At 48.0% G+C, this 24,954-nt stretch overlaps 1 protein-coding gene, 1 long non-coding RNA gene and 1 other non-coding gene across 3 annotated transcripts in view; all 3 read right to left on the bottom strand.

The window, feature by feature from the left end:
* The window catches only part of LOC137464283 (uncharacterized), a 335,322-nt gene that overhangs the window by 118,909 nt on the left and 191,459 nt on the right, over positions 1-24,954 (bottom strand). The gene's annotated exons all lie outside the window — the stretch shown is intronic.
* LOC137464281 (large ribosomal subunit protein eL37-like) lies at positions 445-3,246 on the bottom strand. The gene is made up of 4 exons (XM_068175570.1): positions 3,091-3,246; positions 2,199-2,334; positions 1,830-1,914; positions 445-561 (listed from the first exon to the last, which is right to left on the bottom strand). Exons 1-4 carry the CDS (start codon positions 3,091-3,093, stop codon positions 492-494), a joined length of 294 nt encoding a protein of 97 aa, XP_068031671.1. The 5' UTR covers positions 3,094-3,246; the 3' UTR covers positions 445-491.
* On the bottom strand, positions 663-743 carry LOC137464327 (small nucleolar RNA SNORD72). The gene has a single exon (XR_010994190.1). It is a non-coding gene; the product is annotated as a small nucleolar RNA SNORD72 (small nucleolar RNA).

Below are 24,954 nucleotides of genomic sequence, written 5' to 3' on the forward strand. Positions count from 1 at the left end.
AATAGGTTTATTCTCTACTTTCCACTGGCGAGTGATATTCAGACACTTCCTGGGAAGCAGGGCTTCAGCACGCAGAGCGGTTGCTCTGGAAGGTACGGTAAAGTAATGGATACCCCCATTCTTCCTCCCTCCCTTAGCTTTTATATCTGAGCTGGTGTCATATGGTATGGAATATCCCTTTGGGTAATTTGGGTCAGCTGGCCTAGTTGTGTCCCTGTGCAGGATCTTGTCCACTCCCAGCCCCTCGATGGGGGAATGTTGGAGAGACAGCACTGATGGTGTGCCAGTGCTGCTCAGTAGAAGCCACAACACTGGTGTGTTATCAGAACCTTTCCAACTGCCAATGCAAAGCACAGCACTGGGAGGGCTGCTGTGGGGGAACAAACTCCAGCTCAGCCAGACACAATATACCATGTTTCACTGAAGTAAAACATGTACAAAAGATGACATTTTCTGGATAAGACAATTTATTTTAACAAATACATGTATCTTTATGATGAACTGGAGGCTGCAACAGCTGATGTCTTGGGCTTTGGCATGGCTCCCTCAGGGAATCCATTCCTACAAGTAGAAATATGGTTATTATTTTTTGAAAGGTTGACTTTTGCTCCAAGTTATTTTCCAAGAAGCAATGTTTCAGATCAGGTTCATCAGCTTTTTTCAGCTTCTCTCAGTAATGCACTGAAATCACTATGGAGTTCATATGTTCAGAGGTTTTCCTTAAGAAACATAATTCACAAATGTTTGGAATAAGCAATATGGTTTTCTCTTCTGCTGAAGTAAATGACTTCTTCAAACAGGAAGATTTCATTAACTGAGTAAACACTGCAAGACTGACTCTGATACAGCACACCCACTGAAGGCATGCCTTACTTTATGTTCCTACTAAGCAGCTCGGCAAAAGATTTCGCATTTGTTAGCACTGAAGTGCAAGTCAATTTCTTACAGAAATCGACCCTAAGCTTGCTTTTGGAGATGACATTTCTACTTCAGCAACACTTGGTAGAAATCAGGCTGCAGATGCGCATTGTAAGGTGTTTTCTGGATGCTTCTGGGAAAGATTATGCTTACCAAAAAAGCCCAGATGAATGGATCTCTCAAATACACCTAGGTTCGGGACTTAAAAGACTTACTTTTCACTATTAAATCCAATCTACATTTTTAGGAAAAGACTCTTCAATTGCTTGGCTTTTTCATCCATCTTTCTCGTGTATCAGGCCAAAAGTTACAGAGCTGTGCTTTAGAACATGGAGGTCATACAGAAAGAAATTCTTAGCAAGTTTAACAGTACAGTACCTTTTAAGTACAACTCAAAGCTTTATAATACATTTTAGAAACCTGTAACTCAGAATCAGATGTTACTTACTAAGTGTACTCCAAATTAAAGAGCAACCACTGAAGTATTTAAATCCTTTTCTTGTGGGCAAGAAGGGATTGGAATGCATTTCAAGAATTGTTTCTTAGAAAAATCCAACTTCAGTGCAACTATCAATTTCAGACTCCCAAAAAGAGGTAATGCTACACAAAGTATGCCTTTTCAAATGTGAGTGCTTTATTACAATACCCTCTGTGTTCTGTACTATCTACAATTAACAGAAACATCAGAGTTTGCTATACAGCCTATGTTTTAACAATGAATGAGCTTTTTATAATTTGCCGTATATTCTTTTGAAGATATGACATAATTTATTTCCACAATATATTTTAAAAGAAACACCATACCTCATCAAGCATACTAAATACGTGTTAACTTTGACTGATGAATTTTATAATTCAGTGAAATCTATTAAAGATGTCAGATTACACTAGTTTGTAATAAAATGTTGTACCTGAATCGACGGTAGACCCTTTTCAGGTGCCTCATGCGACCAGTACCAGTGGTGTTGCGTCTTTTAGCCTTTACACTCCAGTTATCTAGAACACAGAAATTACTGTTTCTCATCTACACCAAATAATTAGTTGCATGGTATGTTTGAATAGTACAACTATTCAATTTCACAGAAGAAAAAACAATTATAAATTAAGTAAATTATTATTCAGTAATACTGCACATTAGCTGAAATACAGTTAAATCAGTATTCATTTCAAAAAAGTTCCTAACACTGCAAGATGATACAGTATTCTTTCTTGGTTGGAAAAAAGCCAGATTATTGAAAATGACAAAAAACCACAAGTTTTTAAACTCAGCTCTTACTTACAATTTCTCTTACGCTTAGCAGGGTAACCACATTTCCCACAGGTAGATTTCTGCAGATGGTACGCCTTGGACCCACACCGACGGCACAAGGTGTGTGTCTTATTTCGTCGCTTACCAAATGATGATGTACCCTTTGTCTGAGAAATATTTCAAGACATTGCACATTGTAAATATCACTATCACTCAAAAGTCATGTAACTCAAAACAGAGGCTTCTCTAAAAAACACTCTCAAATTCACCAAGTTCAGTAAACATGGCAGAGGCACACTGATCTCTGAAACACCGACTCAGTTCCTTTTATAGGTATCCTCCATTTTAAGAAATCAGTTTCTTACACTTCTCTTTGCCATTCCTATTCCCCTGCCCAGTGCTGAAATAAAATGAAGCTACCAAGTGGTTATCTCCAACTCCTTTCTCATCTCCCTCAAATTTATCGGTGATGAACAGTAAACTGCTTTTTCCTGAGGAAATGTATTTATTTTCATAGATTAACCGTACACTCACAAGAGACTTTGGCAATCAAACTCCCTCTTACTACGTTATCTGAAAGGCTTTCTCATCCCTGGGAAGAGCACTGTCCCGGCCAGGCCCGCAGCAAGCACGGAGGGGACCCCGAAGGAGATCCCGCGGTAGCACAGCCCCATACCCCATCGCTGCCTCTTCGCCCAGGACGAGATGTCCCACGCCCCCACACAGGCCAGGAACGGGGCTCACTGCCAGCCCTTCAGGCTCAGGTCCCAGCCTCGTCTCCCCGCAGCGCAGCCCCACCGCCGAGCCCGACCACAGCACGGCGCAGGGCCGCCCCGCGCCCCAGACGAGACCCACGGCCTTACAGAGCCCGGCACGGCGGCGGATGATGACAGATATCGCCGCACCCAGGCCTCAGCACTCACCATCTTCTCCGGGGGTTAGCACCAAAGAGGCTATGCCCCGCCCCGCTTCCGCTATAGTCTGGCAAGCGCTTCCGGAGACATGCTTGGGACTGTTCGGTTGGGCATGGCGGAGGCATCCGGGCTGATGGGCCGGCTCGATAGGCCCGGCCCGGCTCGGCGCGGCAGAAAGTGAGGGCTCTCCTTGTCTTAGCCTCACCTCAAGTTGTACTCAGGAGTCCTCTCCGTGTGATGTCCCCTTCCCGCCGGGCCCGGCCTACTAGGATAGGCAGGGTCCCTGAATGCTGTGGTGTGGTGGGTGAGACCCTCGGGGGCCAGACCACAAAGGTTCCTCGGTGACATCACAAAAAACCTGGTGCTTATTAGGGCGACACAATGTGTCCTAGGCCATGGTGCAACTGGTCCTAGAAATAATGATTAAGGGGTATTTATGTGTACATTTAACCACCTAAGTTGCCTTACTGGTACATCATTTTTAACTCTAATGCATCTTCCCTGCAATAGTACCCATGTTGCTATTCACAGGTGCCTACACCTCCACTTCAGGCTGCAGAATCAAGTCCTGACCTTATTTCTACGTCAAGTGAAACCTATTTTCATGACTGAAATGAAAATTTCCCCTTCAGGGACAGGATATTTGTGGCTGTAATACATATTTTAAAAGTGGACTGCCTTAAAAATCAAGCACACTGTGCTTGTTAGTGTCCCTCCCAAGCTCCACACATGCAAGGTGATAGTCTGCCTAAAGCGTTGCAATGGACATCATTAATGTAAAATTGTTTTTTATTCAGATGCACCACTTAAATTTTTCCATGCCAGCTGTTGTGGTTTGACTCCAGCCAGCAACCAAGCCTCACACAGCCGCTTGCTCACTCCCCCATCAGTGGGATGGGAGTGAAAATCGGAAGGGTAAAACCTAGAAAACTCATGGGTTGAGATAAAGACAGTTTATTAGGGAAAGTGTGAAAAACACATTCACTCTCCTGTGAAAATTTAAACAGTTTAATAAAGGACAATAGGAGACAAAGTCAGTAAAGCATAGATTACAGCTGGGTGTGTCTTGGCACTCAGCCAAGAGCACACCTTCACCCTCAGGGATACCCCTTAAATACCTTTTCCATTACATCAGCCTGTTGCATATTCATAGATCCTCATGCGTAGCCATAAGCTAGTTCACATATTCCAGAAACTATTTTACATGGCCCCTCCTTGGGTCTGCCTTTTTAGAGCATGTGTGTTTCTTGGCTGTGGTTTTGGCTCCTTCTCTTTATCACTTCCAGTTTGGGCCTTGGTCCATACTTTCTTCAGACAGCAGATGCTGATAGTTGGCATATCAATAGCAGGGTCCTCATTACATGTTCACTGGATGTTATCCTGACCAAACAAACAATTCACTCATAACTATATCAGTTACCCCTACTGTCACCGCAGGCCCCCAGCCAGGTAATAATTAGCATTGACTCCATGATTGCAGAAGGCTCATCAATTGCTTTATTATCTCATCTTATACTATATTATACTATACTTATTAAGAAACTCAGTAACCTTTACAGCCAGTCCGATACAGCTTTGACCTAATTGGTCAATCAATCCAAACACCATCCAGTGTCCAATTAAGAAATCACCCTTTGGTAAACAAATTTCCGTGACACGTTCCACATGTGCACAACAGCAGGTGCAACAAGTGGAGATAAGAATTGTTTCTCATTCTTTTCTCTGATCTTCTCACAGCCTTCTCGGGGAAAATGGCTGGGAAAGTCTGTGCCTGCTCTCTGTGGCCAGAGAGCTGCTGCCACACCCTACTACTATGTCTAAGTTTTTTTTAATAGCAGAAATAAAAGTAAGGTTATTTTAACATTATACATATAACATTCATCCTAATATTTCCAAAAATCCAACAACATAATATGTATTTATAACAGAAAGGAAATGCCACACACACAAGCAAAGCAAAACAAGGAATTAATTCACTGCTTCCCATGGACAGGCATGTGTTCAGCCATCTCCAGGAGAGCAGGGCCCCTTCATGGGTAACAGTTACTTGGGAAGATAAATGTCATCACTCCAAATGTCCCCTCCTTTCTCCTTCTTCCCTCGACTTTATATACTTAGCATGATGTCATATGGTCTGGAATATCCCTTTGGTCACTTGGGGTCACCTGTCCCAGCTGTGTCTCCTCCCAACTTCCCACACACCCACACCCACCCACCCCTGCACCCCCCCCCCCCCATACAAGGAGCAGCAAAGGCCTTGGCTCTGTGTAAGCCCCACTCAGCAATAACAGAACCATCTCTGTATTATCAACTCTGTGTTCAGCACAAATCCAAAACAGCCCCATACCAGCCCTTGGGAAGAAAAATAACTACCCCAGCTGTAGTACCAGTACACCAGCCTACCACGCAACTTCAGTAGACTCACAGTCTATAGACAATTTTATCTAGGAAGAGTTAATTTATCTTCACTTCTTTCCTGAGCATGGCATCCCACTGACTTCCTTTGGTACTGATTTATATGCTGGGAGGCTTTTGATTTCTGTTAAGGTTGAGGAATGGAGCAAAAAGTTTTTTTTATTTTAGCTGCATTGTTTCCAGATACACAAAGGTGTGCCCCAGGCTGTTCACTCAGCTCATTCATTTTGGTTGGCAATTTCTGTCCCTGGAATAACACCTAACAGAGGTTTTTGCGCATATTCATTTTACCTCATCTGAAAATCCAGATATTTAGTCCATCCACGGTCCCACTGTAGTTAAAGGAGAGAGATAAATACTGCCAAAGGGTAAATCATCCTATCTTAAATTAGGTGTCTAAAATAGGCTGGATAAATCATCCTTGGGAGGAACCCTTCTCCTTCCATTAATTCTAACAGGAGCTTAGACAGCTCCCTTAGGCTAGGCTTAGACTCACACTTTGTAGTCACAGCTTCCCCCACACGCCCGGGGGGAACAAGGCTTGTTTTTCGGGTTATGCCTCAGCCCCCACCCGCTGGGGAAACAACTGTTTCTGTGGGACACACCCTCAGGCACAACAAGACAACAAGGTACCTTTTACTTTCAATTCACCTATTACACTTTTAGGTGTTACTGGCCAGCCCCAGCGCTCCTGGATATCCCTCAATCCAGCTGTGTTGTCTAATTCTGGATGCTCTTGGGCATATCTTCAATATGGCAGAATTTTTCTCAACCCTGGATGCTCTTGGAATGTTAATCCCTCAACTCAGCAGGTTTGAATCTTGGATGCTCTCGGGCACTCTTATCCCTCAATCCAGCAGAATTTTTAGGGGCTCCTTCCACACTATTTCTTCTTTTTTTTTTTCTTTATTTTTTTTCCCACTGGATTATACCAGGTAAACCCTCAGCTTCTTCTCTCTAAGGGGTTCCACTTCTTCCCTGAGACTCAGTCCTAGTTTCCCCGGGGGGGATTCTCACTCTTTTTTATCACTTGCTTTGTCTCTTTACTGGCTGCTTTTCTCGAAAAGACGGAAACGCAGCATAGGAGACTACTGCAATCACTTGGCAGGTCTGGGATAACCAGCCTGCCTCTCATTCACACACCTTCATCCCCCCCCCCCCTTATCCGCCCAGTCTAAACAAAGACTTACTTATTCTTTGTTCTTCGTGTACACTTTAGTTTTAAGGACTAATTACTGCGGTTTTAGGGAATTCCTTCCCTTTTCTCTGTTTTATTGCCTCCTTTTGTCCATCGATCAGTAACCTGCGTCTGTCAGTCAAACTAGGGGAACAGAGTGAGGCTGCCTAACAGGGCAGGATGCGTCTTCCTCACCCAGACTCTCTTAAGGCACCAGCAGAGAGGTGTTAGAAACCATCCTCTGCTACTATAATTGTGAAAAATGCCAATCACTTGTTTTTTAAAATTTTAAACTTTATTAGTAGAGTAATAAAAATTTAGACAACAAGGATAAGGACACTACGAGACAATAAAAAGCAAAGAATTATGGACATCCGGATGGTTTTGGGCACTAAGCTGCCAAAAACAAGCCTTGCGAACAAAGGAATAACCCTTAAAAGCAATAGCCTCTTGCATATTCATATATCTCACACATGATGCATAAATTCCTTGCAAATTAAGAATTTTTCTGGTTTTTGTCAACTTCTTCCCCTTAATCCTGGTGGTTCCATAAAGACGGAGAAAAGGTGGAAGAATGTTTGTCTTTTCTGATAAGGAAGCCGTAACTCTTTAGATTTCCTGTTGCTGTTATCTCTGTGCGAAGAGTTTCTTAATTATCTTATCCCTTTCTTGAGCTAGTAAAAAATATCTTACATAGCATAGTTTCTATTTTAACATTATGTTGTAACCTAAAACTATATTTAACACACTACTTAAAAAGGATTAATACAGTATTACAAAATAACCCTCCATAATACATATAGTATTCAATTTAATATTTGCAAAGAGCCAATCATAAAATATGCATTTTTCACAGGCTTTAAATTAATCTACACTGTACCTATCCATGGCCTCTCCCAGTAATCCTTTCCAAACTTGCTTAGTGGCCATGCCTTTAGAGAAAAGTGAGTGGGATAATTTGTACAATTTAACAATGCATAAAGAGTGTACCGCCCCAGTCCAAGTTGAGCCAGTGTGATATTGCAAGATAGATTGGTGTAAAAAGCATGGTCTCCCAGCTGGATGGTATTTTGGTAATGAGGACAGTTGAGGAGTACATTTTGTGGGAAACTTTCCCCCTATTTCCCTACAGCCTCAAGAGTTAGATTTTTTTGGATCTGCACAGTTGCCCTGGTTTGACAAAGAAGTGAGTTTTCTTGGGAAGTTACAGTCAAACCAATCAGTGGTCAGATTTGAATATTGACACCTGGTGTAACCTCTGAAGACATGAGCACACCTCTGAGAACACAGAGGGTTAAAAGCAGAGAACTCCCAGGGGAACTTTCTCTTTTGTTCCAGTCAGTAAAGAGTCCAGACCTCCCCCACCCAGCCTGTGGCTGGGTGGGGAAGGGGAAGCCATGCGGCCTAGGCTGAGGTAGGCCAGGGGGTTAAGAGACTAGAACCGGGCTGGCCCCCACAGGATGGAAGGGTGGAGAAAAACTGAGATGTCTTTTTTCCCCTGCCAGAGTGAGAGAGAGAGAGGGAGCCTAGGCCACCTGGGCCGGCAGAGGAGAAAGGGGAGGGGAAGGTGCCCAGCCGTGAGAGTTCTAGGCAGCCGAGATTTCAATCGTCCTGGGAGCACGAGACTTTTAACCCCTTTTTGAACAAAGAAAGCTTTGTGAAACATTAATCCTCTGTTGTATTGTGTTTTTATATTTCTGTAACAGTTCTGTAATGGTTTGCCCCTTCACCCCCCATTTTCTCCCAATGGTTCCACCCCAAGCTTTCCCTCCTTTCCCTCAATGCCAATCTCCCTGAAAATGCTCAGTCATTCCCCTGTCCCCTCCCTGGTACCCTGTCCATCACTTGGCTCCCCATCCCACTCTCCCAGAATCTTACACCTTGGACGTTGAGTGAGTGGACGAGGGCCAGGGGTCCCTCCCTTAAACTTTCCCCCACTGGTTTATGTATCTGTCTATCCTTCTGCCTTCCACTCCCCCAAATCCCCCCATTGGTTAATGGGCGTTCCTTCCTCCTGGTTACCGCCCCGGTATTTGAGCTGTTGCGAAAGCCTCGAGGGCACATTTTGGCTGTTGGGTACAATGGCATTCGGGGCTCCTCGGAGCTCGGATTAAACCTGAGACTTTTTCCCCGGCATTGAGTCTACTCCCTTATTACCTCCTCGGATGCTGCCTCTCTTCCATACAAGGCAGACAGCGTAGCGCTCTATCTTAGCTACTCCCTGAATCTCCTCGAGAAACAGGGGAGTGTCCCCTGCAGCTGACCGTGCCTCTGCCAGGCAGGCAAAGCCAGGGAGCTTCAGGGTGGGCACGGTGGCAATCCTTGATCTGAAAGAGAAGAGAGATGGCCTGAGGCCTGAGATGTCAGAAGAAGATAAGAAAGAATCTTAAGTAGGAAGAGATGATAAAGTGGCTTTTGGCTAGACTTTTCTTGTATAGCTATAGACTGAACCAATTCTCCTCAACACAGAGACTACATTTTTAAGGAGATGCAATAACTTGAACCAAGAGAGTAGCCTACTTCAGTAAGTGACACCATGTGCAAGAGTAGAGTGAACAAAGAAAGATGAGGAAGGTGCAGTAGTGCCCTCTGTCTTCAGGGAAGAAAAAATCTCTGTTCTCAAGACCCTCGGCCCCAGAGGAGAAGAAAATGGAAGGGTCTGTTGTCCCAAAATGAGAAACTGTTGTTCTTTTAGTCCTTGGCAAAGCATCCTTAAAAGAACCCTATGAGCAGTCTCAGTCCATGCACATTAGTGAGAGCACTGTACATAAAAAAAAGATGTCACAATGGCAGATTTTCTCCAGGCAGTACCATGTGTGACATAGAAACACAGGAAGTTGCAATTGTGTTTCCTGGGGGAGTCTATAGTATAAGAGAGACTCCTCTCTCCCCTGATAGACTGAGAATTGATTATCTAACAGTAGTAACTTAATCAAGAGTCCAAGATTTTGTCTCACTGTGTTTTAGTAAAAATTAAGTAAAAGATAAAAGAATGTTTTAAGAAGTTTTCATTCTAAATTCTGTATGTCCCTTTTATTATAGCTGTAAGTTAATAAAGTGTTTTATTTTAAAGCTTAAACCTATTCTACTCTGTTTCTAGTCACATCTCACAACACTCATTTAAAAAAAATATTTTTTCATGAGTACACTAACATTACACCAGCATAGAACCATAACACCAGTCTTTTGCGTGTTTCTTTTTAAATTATACCCGTGGGAACTAGTATCAAGTTAACAGAGAAAACACGGGCCCTGCCTTTGATGTTTCAGGTACAGGCATTTATACCAATGCTTCAGCGTGGTGTAATCACACATTGTCATAGTAAATTGTTGTAAGAGAAGCGGACGTTGAATTACTAGACAACATATTTTTGATATGTGGAAATAGAGCTTGGAAAGGAATACCAGGAAGGGCTTTAGGAAGTCCTTGTACTTTTGGGCAACTGACCATGTTTCACTCTTTACAAGAAAATTTAACATTCTTTCATAGGCTAGTGTGAACAAAGTGTGGCACCCACATGTATAGCCAAGATTGTGATGATAGCATCAAGTCTTGGAGCATTGGACCACGAGTATTTGCCTCAATTATCGCATCTATTGGCACGGCACACGCCTTAAAAACCCTGAATAACCTTGGCTGTTGGCCTACAAAACAAACTAATACTACTAGCTCTGCTTTAACAGGCCTATTAACAGATATTGACAGTGTGACATGCTACACTGCAGAATAGAGCTGCAATAGATTTTTTGCTTTTAGCACACTGGACACTGTTGTGAAGACTTTGAAGGCTTATGCTGCATGAATTTATCTGATCACTCTCACTCTATTCACGCCAGCATACAAGCCCTTTGAGACAGTGTCACTAAATTAAGGGTTGTAGATGATAGTGATTGGCTTGGATGCATGCTTGGGAAATGGGGGCTTACTGGCTGGCTTAAAAATTCAGTTAAGACAGAGATTTATGTTTTAGCTATGTTGCTGCTTATAGTGATTTGCTTGCCATGCGTTTTGCAGTGTGTTCAGAGACTAATTGACAAGTCCATGAAGAAGATTTTTACTGGTAAAAAACAAAGGGGGAGATGTGAGGTTTCAGCTAGAGAGCAGGCCTGAAATCAACATAGATATGCTAACCTTGGTGGAATGGAAACCGTAGCAACAATGAATAGGAGTGTGAGGGTGTCTTAGATTGGAAATGGGGATGTGTATTCTATTTACCATCTGCTAGAGGTGGGGCAGTTATCTTCTGTTAATTGAGCAGTTTTCTTTATCTCTTCCACAACCAATCCTCCCTCCGGGAAATATCTTCTATTAATAAGCCACTGAATCTCACTGCATGACTGATAAAAGTACATCATCCCATTGTGAGATGCTCCGCCCAAGGGGAGGAACCAAGCATTCCTACCTAGATATAATCTGAGATTTGGAACACCAGAGATAACCTTTTCCCACCAGACTCTCAGAGGAGCAGCTTTTCTTCTCCACTGGATTCCCAGAGGAAGACCAGGCTCATCTACACCACTAGACATTCAGAAGAAAACTACACCCTTCTAAAAGATCACTACTTCAACAAAACCACACCTGTCACTCCAGAAGGACCGCAGCCACCATTTAATCAGACTGCTACTAACACCCTGACCAACAGGGTGTCAGGTCATATTCTGACTCTGTCAGTGTTTTTTGGGGTTTTTTTGTTTGTTTGTACGATTGCATTTGTATTGTTAATTTTCCTAGTAAAGAACTGTTATTCCTATTCCCATATCTTTACCTGAGTGTTGGGGAAGATGAAATAGGAAAACCTTATAAATATTCTTGCGGTGTGTCTCCTCCCTCCCAAAGGTAAAGTCCTCTCTCCTGTCCCCCCGCCCCCAGTCCCAGGAGCCCTGGCTGTGAGACAAGGTGTCGAATGATTGGTAGATTCAAAAGATACTCCCTGCCCCCTGTGGCCATTGGTCAACTCAGGTGTCTCTTCTCCCCCTGGGACCCCTCCCCCTCACCTGGTTGGTGGCTACCTGTCCCTGCCCCTCCCCCTACCACCAGGTTAAAAGGACACTCCAGCCACGTGGCGGGGACTTCTGTTGTAGCTGTGAGTGGATTCAGAACTTTGTAGCTCGAATAAACACTCTGGATCGAACCCTCTGGCAGAAGTGACTCCTTCCTCCACCATCGCCTAAAGTCTCTCCACTGAGGAATACCGTCCGCTGGGGCTTCTGGCAAGCTTGCAGCCGCCTGCAGCCTCTGGGTGAGCCAAACGGTGTCGCTGGGGTAAAACCACCCCAGCTGCCGCCTTTTGGACTCAGCAGCAGGACAAGTCCGGGCAGGTCTCCGTCGGAATATTGAGAACCCCAATAAATATGATTGCCTGGCAAGACTTGGAAAATACAGACATTGAGATGAGAACTAGATTTGAAATAACAAACCATTCACTACTGAATAACTAGAAAACAATAGTATAGCCAGGTTGAAAGCAATCCCCCCTTCTGATTAAACAATGCCCTTTACCTACAGATAGGTCCAAAGGTCAAATGGAATGCTCTGTCTCACCCCCAATGTATGGTTCATCCCACACCTGTAACCCTCCCCTGAAGTATCAGATATCTGTAACCCCATTGGCCCAAGTCCTGTTCCAGCCCACCTTGAAGCCCCCTGATAAGGTGTGCCCGAGGGACCGGACACTCTCTTGGATCTTCCCCTGGGACCCTCACCTGGAACCCTCGCTCCCTCTCTCTCCCTCTCCCTCTCTCCCTGGGCCTGCCACGAGTTGCGCCTGGCAACTCCAAGCAGGGCCTTTCACCCCTTTTAATAAACCACATCTTCTAAGACCTGACTTCAGAGATCTCTCATCCATCCAAACCGTCTTGGAGTCCCGCGCTCTCTACAGACTGGCGACCAACGTGGAAGAGCAAACCCTGCAGATAGGCATCTGCACGTGTCTGAAGGCCTCTTCAGCTTTTCTACCTGTGGGAGACTTCTCCATGGACGGTAACTAAATAACCAGTTGTAGCCTCCTATTCGGTGTCGTGAGCACGGCATATCATTGCTGGGCAGCGTGAAAGCCGGAGCTCTATAACTTTGCCGAGGCAATCCTCGAGCACGGGGATTCGTTACCAAGTAGCGAGTACCTGGAGCTCTTGGAGGAATTTGCCTGGCAATCCTTGAGCACAGATGGCCGCTGCTGCACGGCAGCTACCTGGAGCTCTCTGAGGAACCTTGCCGTGGCACCCTGCCACGTGCACCGAGCACAGGCGAGCACTGCTCTGCACTGTCCGCACTGGAGCTCTGAGTGGAGTCTGGAGGCCCCGAGCACGGAAAGCCGTTCCTGAGCAATGCCTGAAACTGGAGCTCTGAGGGGGACCTCAAGCAGAGTCCTGAGTGCCGACTGGAGTGCCTGGCCAGCCTCCCACGTTGGAGTTCTGAGTGAGGACCCTGCCTCTGGGACATCGAGGTGAGCCACAGTGGTGTAAAAATGGGACAATCCCACTCCGACCTTGATCGAGATCTCTATAAGCAAATTAAGCATTTATTATGCTGCAGTAACAGTACTTTACCTAAGCAAGAGCTAAAAAACTTTTAGAAAGGACTTTAGTTAACTTCCCTAATGCTGACTGTTCAGCCATCTTTACCAGAGACTTTTGGGACTCAGTTGGAAATAGATTATTTAATAATATTTCACGCCGGGATTTGGCAGCCGCTGAGCTTGTCCCGGCGTGCAGGGCCTTGGTTGAGCTGTTTTCTGCACAGAAGAAGCCCGCGGCAGTCGCTCCGCCTGGCCATGCTGTTCCTGAAAATCCTCTCCACGCTGCCGCGAGTCTGCAGCGGGGCACGCCTCCTGCCTCCCCCCTGCGCCACGCGGCTTCGGCATCCGCGGCCGCTCCCCCTGCCCCCGTGGTCGCGGCACCCGTTTCCCCGGCCCCGGCCCCCCCACCGGAAACCAGGGCCCCTCCCACCGCTCCCTCCATCCCTGCGCCCTCAATTCCGTTCATCCCTGCCGCCCCGGTTACGGTGGTTCCCCCTCCCCGCTCCAGAGCCATCACGTCGGGCCCCTCCTTCACTTCCACCCCTGCGATCCCGCCCACCAACGTCATCGTGGCAACACCTCCCGCTGCTGGCACCGCGGCGGCCCCGCCCCCCTCTTCCCCCGCGGCTCCGGCTGTGCCCCCCCCTTCCGCGAGTGCCGCCGCGTGTTCCGCCGCTCCCCCAGCCACGTCTTGCGTGGCCGTGGCCGCCATTCTCGCTGCCATCCTGCAGTCAGGCGGCCACACTTTTGCAAGCAGCGCGGGTCCCCCTCGCCACCGCGGCTCCTTGGCCGCCGCTGCTTTTGCCGATTCCGGATATCCAGTAGCTGCACTCGCATCACCAGGTCCCCTTGTACATGCTGCCGCGGGAATGATGCCCCCCACTTCCCCTGGTGTTCAGGCACGTGCAGCGCGCCCCATCCCCGTGGCAAGGAAAATGCCGGAGCCCGTTTTTGACCCTGCCGACATGCCGGCAGGACCCTGCAGCCCCACCACATCATCATTTGCACCGCGGGATGGAGCGGTCCAGCCCGCCAAGCCACCCCGTGCCTCCCGCACCGTGGCTCCACCGGTGTCACCACCCCCTTTCAACATCCCCAGTGCAACGGTCCCATGCCTCCCCGCCGGCCCAGCCCCTGCCCCAGCCCAGCTTGCGAGCTCCCAGCAGCTGAGTCCTGCGGCACAGGCGCCGGCTGGCCCGCCCCACCCCGTCCCCGCTCCGCGACGAGCCCTGGCCAGCCCCTCCGTCCCCGCCACCGCTGCGGCCGCGCCGGGGGCCACGGCCAGCACCGGGCTCACAACGGCGGCCCAGCCCTCTGCTCTTGGATCCTCCGGTGCACCCCTGTCTGTTGCGGTGCTGCCGCCGCGGACCACTGCAGCGCCGCCACAGCCCGACCCATCCCCGTCGCGCAATGACGCTCCGGGGCTCCATAGCGTGGCGCTGCCATCTCCTGCAGCCGACGACGTCCTGGCGTTCCCCTCTATGGCCACAACCGCGGTCCCTGCTGCGGCCCCCGCCGTGGAGGCGGCCACCATGATGCCTTACCATGCGGACCTCGTGACGCACCCCCCGCATGCGCAGCCCCTGCGACCCTCGGCAGAGCCGTCTCACACCGCGACACCGCTGCCAGCCTACACCGCCTCCGCCGCGCCTTTGATGCAGCCGCCCGGTTCCCACACGTTCCAGGTTGCAGGCTACCCCCAGCCGACATCCCTGTGCCCTCCCACCCCAGAAGCACTGCTCCCAATTCCAGCTGCAGGACACCAACGCACGCCGCCACGACTTCCGGGCTTCCCGAACCTACAAGTGTATCCGCCAGCCCAGCCGGATCCTGTTACGGCCTCATCACACATAGTCCCCACTGCAGCGCGTCCCGCACAGCTTCTGGAAACCCTGACACTACAGCCACACGCGGTTCCTGCAGGACCACAGTCTCCAGCCGTCCTTCACCTGCCTCCACCGCCACCGAGTCTGTACACAGCACCACAGCAGCATGCTGCAGCGTCTCACATGTATCCTTCCGCAGCCCCTGACTCCATTCGTATGCCTCCGCTGACAGGTGCCCTGCCTCCTCCCCCTGTGCCCCTGCCTCCGCCGCCGCTCCCTGCACCCGGCCCGAGCAGGACTGGACCACAGCCAATCACACAAACCGTGCAACGAGAAGGGGGAGAGTGGAATGTGACAGCCACTTTGGCTAATACAGGACAAACAGAGAACTGCTTTGCCTTTACAAATGCCAACCCTCTTAATCCTGAAAATTCACCACCATCAATCCCAAATTCAGAAACTTCTCAGAAATGTTTTGATAACCTTCAACTGACAGACTGGCATAAAATCAGACATGAAATTTGCAAAGAGGAAAGTCTAAATCCTCTAGCTATGCCTGTGATATTCAGCCAGCAAGCCGGTGGTCCCAGAACATGGACAGCTCTCCCATCTCAGGAGGTGAAAGAATTGCGAAAAGCAATAAAGGACAATGGTATCTCCTCTCCATATTTTAAACAACTGCTCAAAAGTACCCTGGAAGCATATACACTCACACCAAATGACTGTAAAAATCTTGCTGGTATACTTCTTACAGATTCACAGTATCTGCTATGGGAACTTAAATGGAAGAGACTGCTTACAGGGGTACTAAACACTTACAGACAAGGTACTGATGAAGACCTTCGTGCCCTCACCGTGCCTAAGCTAACAGGTGAACCACCTGATGACCAGAATGAAAATCAAGTGAATTTACCCAGAATGGCATTAGATGACATCAAAAGATGGCTCGCAGAGCCTTTTTGCAAATTCAGCCAGCGGGAAGCTTTGAAAAGGCCTGCAATCTAGTTAGCCAAGAGTCATCTGAACCATTCACCACATTTGTGGACCGAGTAATCCAAGCAGCAGAAAGGCAATGCAGTGATGATATGACTCGTCCAATAGTGATACGAGACGTTGTTGAAAATAACGCAAATGCAGAATGCAAGAGAGCTATCAATGCCCTGGGAAAGGAAAGACCTACAGTGCCTCAAATGATTGATGCCTGCAACAAAGTCGAGCGTCCACAGCACATAGCAGCAATTCAAGCAAATGAACTAGGAGACTCTAGGAGCAAACTCTAGGAGAAAAAAATTGAAAGGGCTCTTACAGCACAGGCAGCGCAAGCAGAAGCACAGGCAGCACAAGCAGAAGCATGAGACCAAAAACTTACTGAAATCCTGACTGCCTTACATCTAAGCTCCCAGCAACGAGACAATACTATGGCTGTTATGCAAGCTGCTGTACCTCCAGGACCTTGCTACTTCTGCAAAAAACCTGGCCACATCATGAAGAATTGCCCAGAGGTTGAACGAAGTGCACAAGCACCAGATCGTTGCTCTATCTGCAAGAAGGGAAAGCATCTCACCTGGCAGTATCGATGCAGACGTGATATGAGTAGGAACCACAATCCATAAAACTCCAAGGTGAGCGCGCCACGCCATTGCGTGATGAAACAAGTAGTGGCATCCCAAGCTCCCGAGGTAAAATTTGTGAATACCCCGACCCAAAAGTTCTTCACTTCATCACCAGCACAATCCCAAATAACGACCCAAGCCTATTACCCCCAGGGACCTGGTGCACCTTGGCAACCTCCAAGCCAACAACCTTTTTAAAGGATGATGACTATGACTATATTTCAACAGGGATTACTGGGCCTTCACAACAAAGACAAGACTTTTTAGTTGTTGGTAAAGAGAGGAATAGTATCCTAGGACTGCTTGTATTGCCTTGTGTAATGTCCGTTAACTGCAATGAAGAATTACTGGTGCTAGCCAACGCCTGCTACCCCCCATTGCATATTCCACCTAGAACCCCTATCGCTATTGCCATAGCACTGCCTATGGGGACTATGGACCAAATGCTGCCACGCTGTTTCCCAGTTGCTCCTGAAAATCCTGAAGTTCTATGGGTTCAACACATAAGTCAGCAACGACCAATGCTAACTTGTGAATTGTCAAATGGTGGGGTTCAAAATAACATCAAGGGGATGATTGATACAGGGGCAGATGTTTCTGTGATCTCCTCTTACTGTTGGCCAGCAGATTGGAAGTTGGTCACTCCCCCAGGTACTCTCACAGGCATCGGAGGTGTCACCCCATGCTTGCAAAGTGAATCTCTAATCAACATTACAGGACCTGACAAGAAGAAAGCATGGATCTGTCCCTGTGTAGTGCAGAAACCCATCACAGTGTGGGGAAGGGACTTACTTTCTGAGTGGGGAGCAAAAATTGAACTGGGTTTTTCGTAGGGGCCACTAAAGCACTCAGCACTCTAAAACTGACCTGGAAAACTGACACCCCCGTCTGGGTCAACCAGTGGCCCCTGCCAGACAATAAGCTGAGTGCCCTCAAGAATTTAGTGGCTGAACAACTGCAAAAAATGCCACATTAAGCCCACTAACAGTCCTTGGAACTCACCTGTGTTTGTTATCCATAAGAAAACTTCTGACACCTGGCGATTGTTACATGATCTCAGAAAGATCAACACTGTGATTGAGAACATGGGCCCTCTCCAACCTGGCCTGCCGAACCTTTCCATGATCCCAAGAGATTGGCCACTTGTAATCATAGACCTAAAAGACTGTTTCTTCAACATCCCACTGCACCCAGATGATGCCCCTCGTTTTGCCTTTTCTGTTCCAAGTACAAATTTACAAGAACTGCTTCAAAGGTATCATTGGCTCGTCTTGCCACAAGGAATGAAAAATTCGCTGACCATCTGCCAATATTTTGTGGCCCGCGCGCTGTCCCCAGTCCGTGAACAGTTCCCGCAGTCAGTTATTCTCCACTACATGGATGATTTGCTCATCACAGCACCAACACGAAAACAAATGGAAGAGACTCGTAATTGTGTTGTTGCTGAAATCAAAAGGGCGGGACTGGTGATCTCTGAATCAAAAATACAAGCGACTGCTCCCTGGAAATATTTAGGTTGGAAACTAACAGAACAGGCTATCGCGCCTCAAAAGATACAAATCCGAACTGATGTTCGCACCTTGCAGGACTTACAACAGCTTTTAGGGGAAATTAATTGGGTTAGGGCTGTCCTGGAAATCACTGCTGATGAACTTGCTCCACTTTTTGATTTGTTGAAAGGGGACAGTGACATCAGATCCACTAGATCTCTCACTCCTGAGGCTTACAAGGCCTTAGAAGGCATTACTGATGCTCTGCAGAACAGGCAGGCCCATCACTGTGTTCCTGATAAACCCTTTTTTCTTGCGATTTTAGGAGAAAAGCTGAGACTATGCGGTCTCATTTTTCAATGGGATTCTTCTCACAAAGATCCGTTGTTAATAATCAAATGGGTTTTTATTTCCTACAGGTCGCCAAAGACAATCCTCACACCTTTAGAAATGATATCTCAAGTCATCATCAAAGGCAGAGCAAGGCTTCTTTCAATAGCAGGTTGTGAATTTGCGATGATCTATTTGCCCATGAAGAAAACCTATTTTGACTGGGCAATGCAAAAATATGAAGACCTGCTGTATGCCTTGCTCGATTTCCCAGGTGCTTGCTCTATTCATTATCCAGCACACAAAATGATCAAAGCTAAATTATGTTACAAAGAAAAACCCCTGATCAGTGAAGAACCTTTAGATGCAGTCGCTATCTTCACTGATGTGTCAGGGTGTCTTGGTTTGAAAAGACAGGAGTCTGTGAAGGAAGGCAAAAGCCTCCTGTGAAATGGAAAAGGTAAACCCCCTCCTTCCGAATTATCACAATTTCAGAATTAAAAGGGCTCTCAGGCAAAGATATGAGAATGGGAATAACAGTTTTTTACTAGGAAGGAAAAAAACTAAATAACAATGCAATTTAGCACAAGCAAAAAAAAAACAACCACTGGCAGAGTGAGAAAAACCTGACACCCTGAGAAGTCAGGGTGTTGATAGTAGTCCGGCCAGATGGTGGCTGCTCCTCCTGGAGCGGCAATCTGCAGAGGGGTGTAGGTCCTTTCTGAAGATGCAGCGAAGGAGCAGCTGGGCCTGGTTCTTGATTCCTCTGGGAAATCCGGCGAAGAAGGCTGTCTGTTGTCTCGCAAATGCTTGTTTTATGGTGGCAGGGATGCTTGGCTCCTCCCTCTGGGTGGAGCATCTCACAATGGGATGATGTAACTAGTCTTACCAGCCACAGTGAGTAATTCAATAGCCCATTGACAGGAGATTATCTTCCTGGCAGTGTCATTGTTCTTGAAAGAGATAAGAAAAAACTGCCTAACTCCCAACAGATGGCAAAAATAGAATACATGCTTATTTTACAAGCCAGGACATTATCCACCCCTTATTCTATTTCCATCTGTGTCACAATGAAATCTTATACTCAGTTCTCACTTAAGACCAGGTTTCCCTGTGGTACACAACGGGTTTCCCCATCTTTCTGCATTACCCACCAAGTGTAACCAGGTCCTTGAGCAAAAACAATCCCACGGATGGGTTTGTCTCTGCCTGAGGTGGGATTAATCCAAACAGTTTTCCCTAAAATACCCCTCATATGTACCACAGGGTCTTTATCTCCATCTACTATGTGCAAGGGTTCAGACTGGGCAGGGCCAGCTCGATTGATGGATCCTCGGGTGTTGACCATCCAGGTTGCTTTTGCCAGGTTATTTTCCCAGTTTCTAAATGTTCCCCCACCAAGTGCCTTCAGTGTAGTCTTAAGGAGTCCGTTGCACCGTTCAACTTTGCCGGCAGCTGGAGCATGATAGGGGATATGATATATCCATTCGATACCATGTTCTCTGGCCCAGGTGTTGATAAGGCCGTTCTTGAAATGGGTGCCGTTGTCAGATTCAATTCTCTCAGGTGTGCCATGTCTCCAGAGGACTTGCTTTTCCAGGCCTAAGATGGTGTTCCGGGCAGTGGCATGAGGTACAGGGTAGGTCTCTAGCCATCCAGTGGTGGCTTCCACCATGGTCAGCACGTAGCGCTTGCCTTGGCGTGTCTGGGGCAGTGTGATGTAGTCAATCTGCCAGGCCTCCCCATACTTGTACTTGGACCATCGCCCCCCATACCACAGGGGCTTTACCCGCTTGGCCTGTTTGATGGCAGCACATGTCTCACAGTCGTGGATAACCTGAGAAATACTGTCCATGGTTAGATCCACCCCTCGGTCTCGTGCCCACTTGTAGGTGGCATCTCTGCCCTGATGACCCGAGGCATCGTGAGCCCATCGAGCCAGGAACAACTCCCCCTTATGGTGCCAATCTAAGTCTATCTTTGACACTTCTATTCTCGCTGCCTGATCTACCTGCTCGTTGTTTCGGTGTTCCTCATTAGCCCGACTTTTGGGGACATGGGCATCTACATGACGGACTTTCACTGTTAGTTTCTCCACCCGAGAGGCAATGTCTTTCCATATATCAGCAGCCCAGATTGGTTTTCCTTTACGTTGCCAGTTGGCTTTCCTCCACCTTCCCAGCCAGCCCCATAGAGCATTGGCTACCATCCATGAATCAGTATAAAGGTAGAGCTTTGGCCACCTCTCCCTTTCAGCAATGTCCAGGGCCAGCTGAACGGCCTTGAGTTCAGCAAGTTGGCTCGATCCACCTTCTCCTTCGGTAGCTTGTGCAACTTGTCGTGTGGGGCTCCATACGGCTGCTTTCCACTTCCGGTTCATCCCTACGATGCGACAAGAACCGTCAGTGAAAAGAGCGTAACGTGTTTCCTCTGCTGGTAGTTGGTTATAGGGTGGAGCTTCTTCAGCTCTTGTCGCTTGTACCTGCTCCTCATCATCAGTGAGACTAAAGTTTTCACCTTCTGGCCAGTTCGTAATTATCTCTAAAATCCCAGGGCGATTCGGGTTTCCAATACGGGCGCGCTGTGTGATGAGAGCAATCCATTTGCTCCATGTGGCGTCGGTGGCGTGGTGGGTAGTAGGAACCTTTCCTTTGAACATCCACCCCAGCACTGGTAGTCGGGGTGCCAGGAGGAGTTGTGCTTCTGTGCCAATCACCTCCGAGGCGGCTTGAACTCCTTCATAGGCAGCCAAGATTTCCTTCTCTGTTGGGGTGTAGTTGGCTTCGGACCCTTTGAAACTTCGGCTCCAGAATCCCAATGGTCGACCTCGAGTCTCACCAGGCACCTTCTGCCAAAGGCTCCAGGACAGGCCATTGTTCCCAGCTGCAGAGTAGAGCACATTCTTGACCTCTGGTCCCGTTCTGACTGGGCCAAGGGCTACAGCATGAGCGATCTCCTGCTTGATCTGGGTGAAGGCTTGTTGCTGCTCAGGGCCCCAGTGGAAATCGTTCTTTTTGCGGGTAACCAGGTAAAGAGGGCTCACAATCTGGCTATACTCGGGAATGTGCATCCTCCAAAAACCTATGGCACCTAGGAAAGCTTGTGTTTCCTTCTTGCTGGTTGGTGGGGACATAGCGGTGATCTTGTTGATGACCTCAGTGGGAATCTGGCGCCGTCCGTCTTGCCATTTCACTCCCAGGAACTGGATTTCTCGGGCAGGTCCCTTGACTTTGCTTTTCTTGATGGCGAAGCCAGCTTCTAGCAGTATCTGGATGATCCTCTTACCTCTCTCAAACACTTCTGCCGCTGTGCTCCCCCACACAATGATATCATCGATGTACTGCAGGTGTTCTGGAGCCTCACCCTTTTCTAGTGCAGTCTGGATCAGTCCATGGCAGATAGTGGGACTGTGTTTCCACCCCTGGGGTAGTCGGTTCCAGGAGTACTGCACGCCCCTCCAGGTGAAAGCAAACTGAGGCCTGCATTCTGCTGCCAGAGGAATGGAAAAAAACGCATTAGCAATATCAATAGTGGCATACCACTTCGCTGCCTTGGACTCCAGCTCGTACTGGAGTTCCAGCATATCCGGTACAGCGGCGCTCAGCGGTGGAGTCACTTCATTTAAGCCATGACAGTCCACAGTCAATCTCCATTCTCCGTCAGATTTGCGCACAGGCCAGATGGGGCTGTTGAAGGGTGAGTGGGTTTTGCTAACCACCCCCTGGCTCTCCAGCTCACGAATCATCCTGTGAATGGGGATCACGGCATCTCGATCCGTCTGATACTGCCGGCGGTGCACTGTTGAGGTCGCAATTGGCACGAGTTGCTCTTCTACCCTCAGGAGTCCTACTGCAGACGGGTTTTCTGACAGTCCAGGCAAGGTGTTCAATTGCTCGATGTCCTCTGCCTTTACAGCAGCTATGCCAAAAGCCCACCTGAGTCCCTTCGGGTCTTTGTAATAGCCGTTCCGGAGGAAGTCTATGCCCAGAATACACGGGGCCTCTGGGCCAGTCACAATAGGATGTTTCTGCCACTCCTTCCCAGTCAGGCTCACCTCGGCTTCCACCAGGGTCAATTGCTGTGATCCCCCTGTCACACCAGCAATGGAAACAGGCTCTGCCCCCACATGTCCCGATGGTATCAGGGTACACTGTGCACCAGTATCAACTAAGGCATCGTATTTTTGTGGCTCTGATGTGCCAGGCCATCGGATCCACACCGTCCAGAAGATCCGGTTTTCCCGTGCCTCTCCCTGGCTAGAGGCAGGGCCCCTCTAACACTGGTTATTATTCCTCTCCTGGGTATACATACTAGAGGTCCCTTCAAGGGGATCTGACAGATCGTACCCAAAAGCTTGGTCATGGGAGGTTGAGGCTACCTTCACCTTGGTGGAACTCCCCCGGTTAGAGTTTCCCTCCTTGAGTTGACGGACCCGTGCTGCCAGGACAGAAGTGGGTTTCCCATCCCACCTCCCCATGTCTTCCCCGTGGTCACGCAGGAAGAACCACAGATTAGCCCTTGGGGTGTACCCTCTCTCTCTAGCTGGGGAATGTTGGGGTCTGACTTTGGGGCCTGTGACTCGTATGGGTGCTGCATTAACCTTCCTCATTTCCTCCCTCATCTCTTCTTTGAACTCCTTAATCACAGCTGAGATATGAGCCTGCATTGGGCCATTAATCATACTCTCATAATTCCTAAGTTTGTTGGCAACAGAGCCCACTGTCTCTCGGTTAGTGTCAGCATCAATTGTTGCAATGAAAGTGGTGTACTGAGATGGCCCAAGATTTGCCAGACTCCACAGCATTTGCCCTGTGCACCTGACCTTGTCGGGGTCATTATTATGTTGTCCATCCCTCCCAAAGAGTACCTCTAATACTGCCACTTCCCTCAGCTGTTGGATCCCTTCCTCCAGGGTCTTCCAGCGCATTCTATGGTGGTGCTCCTGCATTCTCTCCCTGTGGACAAACCTCTCTCTGACACTCATTAAAAGCCGCTCCCAGAGAGAAAGGGATCCTGGCTCCCTTACAAAAATCTGATTCATACCTGAGTCCTGGGTTAAGGGTCCCAAGTTCCTTGCCTCACCACCGTCCAGCTGCACGCCTGTACCCATAAGGTCCCAGACCCGGAGTAACCAGGTAGTATAAGCCTCACGCCCTCGTCGCACAATGTCTTTGTGCAGATTACGGAGACTTTTGTACGTCAGGGACTCGGTGATGATTGCAACCTCCGGCTCCCCTGTGGGTTGTGAGGGCCCTCCCCTATCTGGGTGCTCTGCTTTCATCTTAGACCTCCTTGTTTCTACCGGGGCAACTGCTGCTGGCTGTGACTGCCTTTGTGGTTCAGCTGGAACCTGCACAGTTGTAACATTTGTGGGTTCCACAGCTGTACTATTAGACTGTCCCTCTTCAAGGCAAAGGGCGGGTTTCTCACCAGCTGGTGAAATGCACTCCTTCAGCATCTCTTGCATCTCCTGCATCTCCTTAACCAGCACCCTCACCCAATCTGGGTGGTTCGTTTCTGAGGCAGGCTCTGGGGCAGGGTCAGGCTCTGGAGCAGCAGCATCTCCAGTCTCTGGGGTAGGTGTCAGGGTAGTTATCCGGGTTAATCTTCTCTTATCTCTGAGTGCTAAACATAACAGGCATATCAGCAACACCACCCATTGTATGATATCATTAGCACTTAGAGTGGATCTTAACCCTTCGAAAACTGGTGGAGCAGACCCAAAAAGATGGTTAAAAGGTTGGGAGAAAGTTTCCCCCCCGTGTCATTTCCTCACAGTAGGTACCATTATTAAAGTAACTCCAAAAACATGCAGTTAGTGTGTGATAGCTCTGAATCCATGTACCTGCCATCCAGAGGAAATTAAAGATCCATGAATCCTTCACCCAGAGGACAAACTTGATAACAGACACAGTAGCCTTAGTTACAGGACCCATATTTAGATAAGGGCCTGTAAATGGGAAGTATACACTTGCGACCACATGCCACCCAAACCAGGGAAATCTAGACCACATGGTGGTACTTAAAAATTAAATTACCTAAGAACTGTTAATCCCTTTTTTTCGCAATGCCCTCGTGCCCCACGTTGGGCGCCAAAATCTGTCTTGGTTTGAAAAGACAGGAGTCTGTGAAGGAAGGCAAAAGCCTCCTGTGAAATGGAAAAGGTAAACCCCCTCCTTCCGAATTATCACAATTTCAGAATTAAAAGGGCTCTCAGGCAAAGATATGAGAATGGGAATAACAGTTTTTTACTAGGAAGGAAAAAAACTAAATAACAATGCAATTTAGCACAAGCAAAAAAAAAACAACCACTGGCAGAGTGAGAAAAACCTGACACCCTGAGAAGTCAGGGTGTTGATAGTAGTCCGGCCAGATGGTGGCTGCTCCTCCTGGAGCGGCAATCTGCAGAGGGGTGTAGGTCCTTTCTGAAGATGCAGCGAAGGAGCAGCTGGGCCTGGTTCTTGATTCCTCTGGGAAATCCGGCGAAGAAGGCTGTCTGTTGTCTCG

This window comes from Anomalospiza imberbis, chromosome W (genome assembly GCF_031753505.1).
Source record: "Anomalospiza imberbis isolate Cuckoo-Finch-1a 21T00152 chromosome W, ASM3175350v1, whole genome shotgun sequence".
NCBI classification, from domain to species: domain Eukaryota; kingdom Metazoa; phylum Chordata; class Aves; order Passeriformes; family Viduidae; genus Anomalospiza; species Anomalospiza imberbis.

Excerpts from the sequence above, each read along its gene's own strand:
- LOC137464281 (XM_068175570.1), bottom strand. Across the intron at positions 1,915-2,198 it reads TGCTAAGCGTAAGAGAAATT|ATAACTGGAGTGTAAAGGCT; the intron begins GTAAGTAAGAGC and ends TCTGTGTTCTAG. Across the intron at positions 562-1,829 it reads AGGGTCTACCGTCGATTCAG|GAATGGATTCCCTGAGGGAG; the intron begins GTACAACATTTT and ends TTCTACTTGTAG.